The 12,875-nt window shown below is 36.2% G+C and overlaps 1 protein-coding gene across 1 annotated transcript; it reads right to left on the bottom strand.

Annotated features, from left to right (window-relative positions):
• Nucleotides 1-675: 675 nt before the first annotated feature.
• LOC309799153 (ubiquitin-conjugating enzyme E2 variant 2-like) lies at nt 676-2,463 on the bottom strand (the record flags this gene model as incomplete). The annotated part of the gene is made up of 2 exons (XM_082612147.1): nt 676-1,817; nt 2,385-2,463. 2 exons carry the CDS (start codon nt 2,461-2,463, stop codon nt 1,519-1,521), a joined length of 378 nt encoding a protein of 125 aa, XP_082468273.1. The 3' UTR covers nt 676-1,518.
• Between the last annotated feature and the right edge of the window lie 10,412 nt (nt 2,464-12,875).

Genomic DNA, 12,875 nt, shown 5'->3' with positions numbered 1-12,875 from the left:
TATTCAGGTACATTCTACGAAAACCTTCTGGGTGTTAACCATACTTGGATAATTTAAAATTCGCCAGAGTTTAATGATGTAAGATTGTGATTTAATTTGAAAACATGTAATGAGAGACTTGAATAGGATGGTCATTGATTTATGTCTAAAGATTTATAACCAAACACATACCTCTGCAAGTCTGCCAGGTGTATGCTGAATGCTAAATTAATTCTGTCCCTGGGTGTCTTGCCTAAAGGCATGTACAGTTTTTTCAGTTCCTCTTTCAGCTCCATGAGATACACAATTTTTTTCTAATAAATTACTCCTTTTGTTTGTTACCTTAAATTTTAAGTTTGTTTATGATTGCTACCAAATAACCATTTATGGATATCAAATCAGTAGCAAGAGTAGGTTATGAGGAACATAACTTTGGAAAAGTGGAGTACTTGTAATTGGTTATTGGGTTGAGATGAACCAAAAGACTGAAATTTTGGTTCATATCCCATTCTTTCCTTTGTTCACCTGAAGCCATATACTAAATATTAAGGTCCTGATGTCAGTTTTTGTATTAGAATCCTTAATTTGCTATTATTAGAGATAAGTTATCTTATTTTAAATCATAGTTAATTGGAAGGAAACGGTAAAATTCATAGAAATAAGGAGGCTGGGAGTAGACCAGCTAGACTGGAGAAGGGTCAGGAACTACTATGCTGTCTTCACCAAGTAATCATTCTTTTTGATATGCACCTGTTGGCTTGATATTAGGAATTTTGGGAGACTGAATGTTTTTTGTTTTTTTTTCCTGAGGACACATTCCACATTTTATTTACAATTTAAGACTAACGTTAATCTCAAAATCACATATCCATACATCTATTTCCTTTTTGTTGATTTCATTTAAATGTAAATGCATGGTTTGTCCAACAAAGACTGTAAACAACTCTTCACTACGTCTGGTACATGGAACACCTAGGAACAGCTTGTAACGGAAATCCGTCCACCTCCCCACAACAATTTTATTATAAATACAGGTATCAAAACAATCCTGAACGTGTTTTTGATACTACTAGTAGTCAGCACCTATACCGCTTCAAAAATGAACACATTTTGTGACAATATTCATTGTACCTGCTATTTTAGACAATTTCAACGGAAGCTCTTTCACTAAGCAAGAGCACGCCGTTCTGGGTTTTCCTTCTTGAGCTTTCTCTTCAGAAACACATCTGCTTGCACAGTCATCTGACACTTCTCGCTGTTCTTCCACCTGGAAACCTGAGCTCCACTCTGAGTACTCCAGGTTCATGCGTAAATGACGGCGCCTTAACAAGAAAAAAAACTGTGCTGAATTCTCCTCCTGTTACCTGAAAACATAATGGGTGTACATGTATTAAATATACTCTTACAGATGTCCAGGTCATGTTTACCAGCTGGAATTATCTTACTTAATGTGTGGGTATTTTGCATTGTGATATTTAATCAAGACATTAACATGAATAGAAGGTTGTTGATTTAAGACAAGTTTTAAATCCACTAAAATTAATTGTTGGATGTTTGTCCTTCTGGTGGCTGTGGAAGCTTCATATTTTCTTTGGACATCATTAGACGTCTTAGCTCTTGAAGTACAACTTTAATGCTGTATGAATTTTGCCATTTTGCTAACACTGGTATGCTCCGTGCATCCACCATTCCACTGGAATTATTTATTCCATTCATATTAATTTTGGTTACAAATCTAACTGATGGAGGTGCTTCTGGGTATTTAGGTCCACATTCTACTTTCAGGCTATATATTCTGTTTTCATAATTTGTCCCAACTGATCCACAGCTTCCTCTCCCTTAAGTAAGAGTTCTCCCAAGTGGAGGTCAGGTCTGGGTTATTAAACTACCATAATTTAAGATGTATACAACAATCTTATACATATATTATTAAATATTTCAATATTTTAAAAAAGAAACAGCTGGATAAAACTCATCCAAGTTTATCAGCAAACATATATTAATAATATGCCCAGGACCTGGAGAGGTTTAAACAGGACTAAAGGTCAAGGAAATCATCTGGTCTGTCGTTCTCCACTCACATGCACATCAGCCTCTCTAGAAAATGTACAGCACAGGGAAAACGATACTCAATATTTCGTAATAACCATCAGGATTTTATTTCCTTCCTCACATGTCTTATGGAAAAATCAGAGCACTTTTCTCCTCTCTATCTGGAATGTTCTCCATCCCCATCACCACCTTCTGAAATCCTACCAGCCAGTCCTTTAAGGCTCATTCCAAAGGCAACTTCCTCCACTGTTCAGCTTTCCTCAATTATTCTAGCCTTGGTGGCCCAATAATCATGCCTGTCCACCTTGTAAGTGTCATGTCTTCATCATCTTCAAGGCCCCAGCTAACCGTACCATCACCTACTCCTTTTTGTCCTTCTTCAAGTTCTTCCAACAAGCGAAAATTACGAGGAACTTTAACGCTCAAGGTCATGGCAAGCCAGTAGCTGAGTTAAAAGTGAAATTCACATTTCTCAGCATGAGTACAACTCTTTCCATTACTGTATACTGCATACTGTGGAGACCGCCATCTTCTCCCGCAGCCCGACGCACCGACCGGACGCACGCGACATCCGCGCTACCTCCGGGAGTGCCGCCGCCCGCCCCGCGGCTTCCGGCCCCAGGCTCCCGCCCCGCAGCTCGAGACTGAATGTTTGAAAATAAGATGTAGGAGAGGACAAAGTTTTCCTTGACCTTCTTGGGGTCCCTGGTTGGGTCTGAAAGTTAAACTGACAAAGACAGATTAACAGGAGAAAAGCATACAAATATTATTGAATTTTTACATGTACATAGGAGCCTTTACAAGAGAATGAAGACCAGAACAAATGACCAGAGGAGGACTCTTTACCTTTTAGACAAGGAAACAATATATTTGTGAAGAATTGACAGGACAATAGGTTTGTGCTAGAAGTAGTAAATGGTGAAGTAACTAAGAAGATAAGTGTTAGTGTAACAAAAGTTTGTTTGTACAGATTTCTTGGTCCTCAGTTCCCTGTCTCTGGTGAGTCTCCCTGCCTCTTGGTACAGGGAGCGTACTTTTATGACCTGTAGCAGAGAAGAATAGTTGAGGTAGGGATTGTGTATCAGAGCAACCTTCTTACTTCTGCTACTTTTTAAAATTACTTCAGCTAATTATGGCATATCTAATATGCCATATTTGGGGACTGTGTTCCCTGAACCCCATCAAGGACACCAAAAAATTCCCATCATAAACTGTCTACTGTCAGCTGAGCTCTACACAACAATAAATGGGTTATACCCAAATACCCCTAAAAGAAGAAATGTGAATAAGAAAGCCACTCACTCTAAAATGAGCTATTATATTCATATTGCCACTCATCTCACAGCCCAAAACTATAGTCTCACAAAGCATTTCCTATGACTGCATGATTGAGTGATATTCTTCCAGTGGAATTAAATATGTTTTTATTCGTTTTCTACTTTTCCTTAAAGGTGAGATGACCAAGCTCAATTAGATGTTAAGAATCTTGGAAGGAGCAAGATTAGAGGATTAGTGACAAAGAGATTTGGGAATGGGAAACTGGACCTCTTAGAAAAGGTCTGGATCTTGAAAATGTCTGTGTTTGTTGTGATTATTCAACAAATTATTTTCACTCCTCCCCCATTCTCATTAAAAAAGAAGCTCCTAGTAATCAGGTGCCCAGGCAAACCCTCTCTACATATGGTCATCCTCCACTCAAGCAGATGACCAACTAATTGTTTAATGGTCATTTCACAAAGCAACAATGCAAAGAAGACAATGTATAGACTAAAGAACATACCAACCTGGTTACTCTAATTGCCAAGCTGTTGATTTTCTAGGAGTAGAGATCAATTTTAAGTCCCTTATATATCAAAAATATTCAGAAAATCTGTTTTTGGGTTGCTTAATTGAAGGAGGCAGAAATTTGCCATCACTGGAACAGTTCCTTTGAGTCTCTTAGATTACTCTGAATTTGAATTTGTGTACTGAGGTGAATGTACTCCCCCCAAAACATGTCTACCCAAGACCAGAATGTGACCTTATTTAAGAGGTCCTATATAAAAGCCTTAGAGGCATCTTTTGTTATAATGCTTAGTTTAGTTCCCAGTTCCTGAAATAACTCGGGCAATAGAGGTGAAAGGAGTGTCTTTTGTTATTCACATAACAAGTCCCTTTCCACAAACCCCAAGTTTATGTTAATGTCTAACCCTAACCCTAACCCTAACCCTAACACTTTTTTGGATGGTGGTAATGGATGGGGGCTGGATGCCAGGGGAACCAAGCTGGTGATTAGAGGGTTGGAAATTTCAGCCAAACCCCTGGGGTTGGGGAGAGGGTCTGGAGTTTGACTTAATCACTAAGGAACATTGATTTAATCAACCATACTTAAGGTAATGAATGAAGCCTCCCTAAAAATCTGTTAAGGGTAGGGTTCAAGGAGATTCTGGATTGGTAAACAAGTGCAAGTGCTGGAGAGTGGGGCACCCAGTGAGGGCATGAAAATTCTGCACCCCTTCCCACATACCTTGCCCTATCCATCTCTTCTGTCTGGCAATTTCTGAGCTATATCCTTTTCTAATAAATCAGTAATCAAATAAGTAAACTGTTTTCCTGAATTCTGTGAGCTACTCTAGCAAATTAATCAAGCCGGAGGAGGGGGTTGTAGGAACCTCTGGATTTATAGCCAATCAGTCAGAAGCACAGGTGACAACCTGGACTTGCAGTTGGCATCTGAAATATGTGGGAGGAGGCAGTCTGTGAGACTGAGCCCTTAACTGGGGGATGTGATCTCCAGATAGTGTCAGAATTCAGTTCATTGTAAGACATCCAGCTGGTGTTTGGAGAATCTGAGAATTGCTTGGTTTGGGATTCTCTCCCCACAAACCCATACACATTAGGTGGCCAGTAGTGCTGTGAGTGTAGTGTAAGTGTAGAGGACACATGCAGAGGAGTGTTTTTCCTTTACAGAAACATAGACACAGAGAGAGAACACCATGTGAAGAGGAAGGCAGAGACTGAGTTATGCATCTACAGCCAAGGAATGCCAAGAACTGCTGGCAACAACCAGAGCTAAGAAAAAGGCATGAAACAGGTTCTTCCCTAGAAACTAGAGAGAGAGGATGGCCCTGCCCAATACCTTGATTTCAGACTCCTAGCCTCAAGAACTGGGAGAGAACAAATTTCTGTGTTTTAAGTGACCTAGTTTGTGGGACTTTGTTATGGCAGCCCAAAGAAACGTATGCAGATTTCTTCACATGCAAATCTCTACTACCATTCCCATGTATGGATCAACCAAATCATAACAAAAGTTTCTCTGAGTGAAACATTCACTTCATAGAGAAAGAAGCACAAAAACCATTTGGTTCTCAGAGGATGTATTGTAGTGGTTGAGATGTCTCTTTCTGGGGAAGGACTGAATGCATTTTCAGTTGTGGTAGTTGTGGTATGATAAAGTTCAAGAAACTTGGGGCATGTTCCCTTTTATGAAAATTGTAGAAGTAAGAATTAAAGATGGGTGTTCAATATTTATTGCAGAATACTGTGTATAAAATGAGAAGGGAATTGGTTTAGTTGCTTTCCAGAGATCATTTGATGATTTAACATTTTAAATTATATTCCCTTTTCTGACAAGAGTTAGATTCCCATGTTCTCAACAGTATTCCATTGGAATTGCAATGTTTTGATGTAGGATGAAGACTTAGCAGGACAAATGAGTCATAAAACAGATGACAAAGAAACACATAAAGCTACAAGAAAGTAAGTTTTAGAAAAATAAAAACTAACCTTAGGGAAGTTGCTGGAACAAATAGTAGTCAAAGCAGAATAGAGGCTGTATTTTACATAACACAATATAGATGTAATAAATATGAATATGTTTTCATTATTACTTTTCTTTTGCTATCATGAATGTTATTAATTTATGAATCACTGCAGTCTTAGAAAATAGATGGTAATTGCAATGCTTAATTAAACTAGGCAAAGTGCTACCAGAGTAAATGAATAAGTAAAACTTCCAAGTGCATTTGATGAAAACCTCAGCAGTGTTATGCTATTAAAATCCATAGTGGTAGGTTCTTTTTTAATAGATAAATTTTCTGATGTTTTCCTACATTAACTATGGTACTAGTCTCATATTACATATAACCATAACCTAAATAGCCATAAAAATGTATTTGGCACATTGTTATATATTTGTACTAGATTCTACTAGATTCTACAGAAATTAAAGCAAATCAAAGACTGTTTGATGAAAATATTTTAAAAGGAAAAAAATTGTACTTTAAACTGTATTCAAGGTTTTCTCCATTTTATTAGTAAACTATGCTTTTTAGAAAACACATTTCAAAGAAAACTAGATTACAAATTTATTTATAATTTAAGATCGCATCCCCCAAAGATACAATTATATTGTAGCAAATTACTTATTATAAAAATACTTCATATCTAATGAGTACTCCCTATGTTCAGGGCACCATTTAAAACTCTGTTCATATATATGTGAGCTCACTTATGCTCACAGTTCAATGAAAGAATTATTGATATTATCCTCATTTTGCCAGAGGAAACTGTGGCAGACAGAGGTTAAAATAACCTCTCCAAAGTCATAGGAAATTGAAATAACATTCCTTAATTGTAACTGGTAAAAACTGTGCAGAAATAAGATTTTCCCCAAAACTTATTATCTAATATGGCATTTTTCCAAGTATATTCTATTTTCCCATTGGAAAATACTAGTAAATGTAAGAGAAAGGACTCCATGAGCACAAAACATCAAGTGATGTTGGTTTAAACAAACATAGTCATGTTTGTGTGTGTATGTGTGTTGTATCTGTGTAGGAGTGTGTATATACATATCTATACTTCTATATTTTTCCTTCTAGTCTTGTTAAAATATTGACACACAGCACTGTACAAGTTTAAGGCATACAGCATAATGATTTGACATACATACATCATGAAATTATCACAATAATTTTAGTGAACATCCATCATTTCATATAGAGACAAAATAAAAGAAAAAAATATTTTTCCTTGTGATGAGAACTCATAGGATTTACTCTCTTAACAACTTTCAGATAGAACATCCAGCAACATTAATCATATTAATCATGTTGTACATTACATGCCTCGTGCTGATTTAACTTATAACTGGAAGTTTGTACCTTTTGACTACCTTTGTCACTATACAAAAGTATTAGGTTACTTTTGACTACCTTCCACATGCTTTACATGCTTTACATTTCATCCCCACGACTCTTTTATTCTGTAACTGGAAGTTTGTAGCTCTTAATCTCCCTCATCTATTTCTTTCCTCCCCCAACCCACTTCCGGTCTCACAACCACCAGTTTGTTTTCTGTATCTATGGCTGTTTCTGTTTTCTTATATTTGTTCATTTATTTTGCTTTTTAAATTCCACATATAAGTGAAATCATACAGTATTTGTCTTTCTCTGTCTGACATTTCACTTAGCATAATACGTTCTGGGTCCATCCATGTTTTTGCAAATGGCAAGATTTAATTTTTTTATTGGCTGAGTAATATTCCATTGTGCATGTGTATGTGTATGAGTAATATTCCATGTGTAAACATACATAATGGGATTATATATATATATATATATATATATATATATATATATATATATATCTCACATTTTTTAATGCATTTATCTATGGATGGGCACTTAGGTGCCTTCCATGTCTTGACTAATAATGCTCCAATGAACATAGGGATGCTTAAATCTTTTCAAATTAGTGTTTTTGTTTTCTTTGGAAAAATATTCAGAGTGGAATTGCTGAATTGAATGTTAGTTCTATTTTTAATTTTGTGAGGAAACTCCATACTGTTTTCCATAGTGGCTGAACAAATTTACATTCCCACCAACCGTGCACAAGTGTTCCCTTTTCTCCACATCCTTGCCAACACTTGTTATTTGTTGTCTTTTTAATAATAGCCATTTTGACAAGTGTGAGGTAATATCTCACTGTGGTTTTGATTTGTATTTCTCTGATGATCAGTGGTGTTGAGCATTTTTTCATGTTTGTTGGCCATCTGTATGTCTTCTTTGAAAAATGTCTGTTCGGGTCCTCTGCCCATTTTTTTAATCAGGTTGTTTGGTTTTTGTGATGTTGAATTGTATAAGTTCTTTGTGTATTTTGGATATTAGCCCCTTTTCAGATATATTGTTTGCAAATATCTTCTCCCACATCATTTTGTTGATAATTTCCTGTGCTGTGTAAAGGATTTTAGTTTGATATAATCCCATCTGTTTATTTTTGTTCTTGTTTCCATTACCTGAGGAGACATATCCAAAACAATGTTAAGACCAACGTTGATCAGTGCACAGTTATATTTATATATAGATTATAATATATATGTGTTACATATATATAATCTATATTTATATAGCCATATATACATTATATGTATATATATAGTGTGTGTGTATTTATGAAGACTTTAGTCTTTAGTATGCAATGTACATTTGGATTGTTCAAAATGAGGATATAGACAGCTATTTAGTCAAAATATTGAATTCACACTACATTCTAGGTATTGGGCTAGGAATCAAAGATGCAGAAAATGGCAGACACATACACAGCATTGACTGGTGGAGAAGTCATGTGTAATGAGAACCATAATGAAATCCAAGGTTTAATTTAAACCTATAAAAAGCACTGTCAGGGAAGTCTTGGAGGAAATGACATTTAAGGTTTCTAGAGTAAAATTAGGAGATGAATGAGCTACTTAGCTCAAGAGAAGGGAAGATATTTCAGGCAGAAATATATCATGTGCAAAAATGCTGAGGCATGGGCTTCCCTGGTGGCACAGTGGTTGAGAGTCCGCCTGCCGATGCAGGGGACGCGGGTTCGTGCCCCGGTCCGGGAGGATCCCACATGCCGCGGAGCGGCTGGGCCCGTGAGCCATGGCCGCTGAGCCTGCGCGTCCGGAGCCTGTGCTCCGCAACGGGAGAGGCCACAGCAGTGAGAGGCCCGCATACCGCAAAAAAAAAAAAAAAAAAAAAAAAAAAAAAAAAAAAAATTAAAAAAAATGCTGAGGCAATAGAGAGATGGTAGGGTCAGCTAGATTAGGAAGAGTGAAAAGATGCTCCTAGAAGGTGAGCCCAGCAAACTTGACAGGTTCAGAGACTTATTGAGATCTGATAAGAATTTTGGATTTTATCCTAAGTGTAATCGACCAATACAAAGTTTTTATAAAATATGTGCCAATATTAATTATCCATTATAAAAAGATAAAGAGTAGTTGCCACTTAATTCATGGTCTGCTTTAATAATACAGGTCATATTCAGTCTATCTTCAAATTATGATTTGAATCTATACGCTTTTCTCTGTCTATTGCTACCACCTTGGTCTCCCTTTCTCAACTTGATTATATCAATTACCCGCTAATTGCTCTGCTATCAGCTCCCCCACCCCGAATTTCTAGTCTTAATTATGAACCCAAGAATCATTTCAACACATAAATCAGATTATATCCCTCCCTGCCTAAATCCCCACTGCTAATAAAGTACCAATGCCTCACAATGGCCTTCAAGACCCTTAGTGCTTTTGTCTCTATCTAATGCTCTGATCTTGTTTACTCTTATTCTAGAGACTTTGTACTTACTACTCCCTCTGTTTTCTCTTTAGGTACTCTGTTGTATAGACATTACAAGGGCATCCAGGCAAAGGGAAAAGCAGATCAGAATTTATTTTCCATCAAATAATATAAGATTTGTAAAATTGTTGCTTTGTCTAGTTATATCATCTCTTAGATTTCTAGAACTCTGCCAAGAAGTAACTAGATAACTCATAATTGCAAATATTTTGGACAATATGAATTGAAAACACAAAGGCTAACACCTGATTTTCTCAGAGGATAAAACAAAATTTGGAGTTGGAGAATACATAAAATTTATAATTATCTCAAATTTCTATTTTTCTTTTTTATATGTAGATGTATGTATGGGAGAAACCTGGCTGTTTCTTTTTAAGTGAGAATTAAGAACCTTAATTCCCTAGTGCATGAGATATTAATATTGAGACATACTTTCCACTGCCCTTGTTAATTATGATGCTTTACTCTTAGGACTTTAAAAAATGCTTCTGTAAAACAATAGATAGATTGCTAATGTCCTTGAATGTGTCTCTCTACAGTGGATGCTGTGATCCAGATGGGGTTCCTGAGTTGATTACTCAGTCTAAGTAAGTAACATATTCTGTAAATAGCAAGCTAACACCATCTGCACAGGCTGTTTTTTGACTGTTCATAAGCTACAGGAAATCAACTCTGTCCTAATTTCCTACATGATTCAATAGGGTGGAATCCACGGGAATACAAGCTAATGTGACCTTTAACTACATTCCTATGATATTAAGCTTCAGATGAAAAATTTTGGGAAGAGGTAGGCTGCCTTTTAATGTTTGGTATATGCATCTTTGCTGATATTTGTAAATAAAGCTTAGCAATTTTGGAATTGTTAGTCTTCACAACAGGAATCACCTCAAATTCACAGCATATATTTATGTAAATCTTGTAAAGCGTAAATCTTATAAAGCTTATAATTGTAAAGACTATTCAAAAGTAATTACAACCTAGTCATCTAGATTGGTGTTCAAATTTAATATGCTTATAGTCTGACTCTTTACAAGATTATTTCTAATTACTATTTATCTTTTCTTAGTTGCCATATTCTTCTTAATAATATTCTTAGGAGCTCTCACATTATAAGATCTCACCATTACATTCTAAATCTGTAAATTTGATACATACATACATTCGTTTGCAAGGACGACTTAATAGGCATGTAAAAATGTCAACTGGAGGATGGATTTTCTAAGGAAATATTGGTAATATTGATGGATCAATGTCTATGTCAGTAATGTTGCTGCTTCTCACTGGGAAAAAAACAGAGATACCAGAAAATTTCCCAACTCACTCAAATGGGAAATGGTAGCTGCAGACCTCTCAGAGGCAGATGGAACTTGAAAGTAGGAAACACCAGAATGTCACTTATATTTCCAGGTAAACATATTTGAATAACAGAATACAAAAGAGGCTGCAGGTCTGAGAGGAAAAACTGGGCCATTCTTCTACCTAGATAGACAGATAATAACACATTTGTACCAATTCTAAAGTGAATACATGACAACAACCACATATTTTCCTCTTATTGAAATATATATATATATATTGCTTTGACTCCAGCAAGTCATTTAATCCAGCAAAAAATTTTTAACAATTTCACCAAAATGCCATCCTTGCACTTGAAAGCCAATTGCCCTTTCTAGCGATGGCAAAAAATACAAACCTGAGAAAGTCTAATTAAGGAATATAAATATTAGTGAATGTTGTAAGAAGGAGTGGAATTTCTCTTAATTCATTTATACCAAAACATTTTGAAAAGTCTATGTCAAGATGGTGCCAGATGGGGAGGTCAGAGATGAAAGATTGTCTCTAGACTATAATAAAACATTCTGCCCAACTTTTATTCATAAGAATGGTTACTTAGCAGCCATATTTAAATTTTGACTCTTCTCCCTGACTTCTGCTGTTCGGAGCAGTGATGGGTTCTCAATCCAAGCTGGGATCACCAAATTCTCTCCCCAGAAAATTTGGGAAGGGAGTTCAGAGGCATTCTCTATGTAGCTGGAACTATAATATGTAAAATTCTTGAGCTACAGGGTGGCCATTTTGTATTTTGCCAAGAGGATAGAATCGTGGACAGCTGGTCTACTAAGAGGGAGAATACTGAAGTAGACTGAGACAAAGAAACAAAGATAATGGAGAGAAATTTTCTGGTAGCCTCTGTTAGAGTTTCAAGTTACCCCTTTTTCCTGGTATCTTGCTATTCTCCAGCCCCTGGGTTTCACTGAACATTTTAAGTCCTTATATTAGAATCCCCCTTTACTCTTAATCCAGCTTGTATTGTTTTCTGTCAATTGCAATTTAAGGACTCTTAATTGCTACAAGGACTTTTAGTCTAGTGTAAATCTAGAAAACTAAACCCATAATTATAATACAGATTCTAAGTGGTAAAGAAAGCACCTAAAAAGCATTATACTCCAAACTAAGCTAGAAGGGATGAGACATGTTATGTTATGATGAGAGGACAGGATAGAAGGTGGAGGTAAAGATAGAAAAAATGTGCCTGGAGTCAAGGTTGTCATGGATTTGACACTTGACCATATACTAAGAAATATAGCACCAAAACAAGCTGGGCACTAAAAAATATAGGCAGGACCTGAGAGTACATATTGTTGATATATTCTCTCTGAGTCTTTATAATATATGTTTAGATAAAACCTTCCAGGTAACAATTACCCTGAATCAGAGGGGCATGTTTTGGCAAGGGTAAAATGAAGGGCAACATAGAGAAACACACACACACACACACACACACATTCTTGTTTGCCAGGTCATCAAACCAATTTCCAGAATGGTGGCTGTTAATTTAGTATCCCTATTTCTTTGAGATGCTACAGATATATAAAACAGTTAGGTCAGCATAGGTGTTATCAAGGGAAAATAAAATGCCTACCAACTTCATTAAGATAAACTGTGTCACCGATACAAAAGAAGTAAAATATCTTGTTAAAAATATTATCAGCTAATCTCTGTAAGGAATGTGATTTCTGTAACAATTCTATACTTAGGAATTTACCTACTTCTGTTGGCTGTGGATTTCCTTTGCCTTTAGGCTTTCTAATTAGTTGGCCATTGTGATATCGTGATCAAATGTCTTACTGAAATTTCCCTCCAGAGCCTTTAAGAAGTATTCAAGATATCTGCCATCAGGGTTGTTATTATTCAAAGGTATCTATTTTAAATGCCTGGATATAACATGATCAAAATCTACAC

This window comes from Mesoplodon mirus, assembly GCF_964341445.2.
Source record: "Mesoplodon mirus genome assembly, chromosome: 3".
In the NCBI taxonomy this organism is placed as follows: domain Eukaryota; kingdom Metazoa; phylum Chordata; class Mammalia; order Artiodactyla; family Ziphiidae; genus Mesoplodon; species Mesoplodon mirus.
The sequence above is the reverse complement of the archived record's forward strand: the minus strand, read 5'-3'. Positions and strand labels throughout refer to the sequence as shown.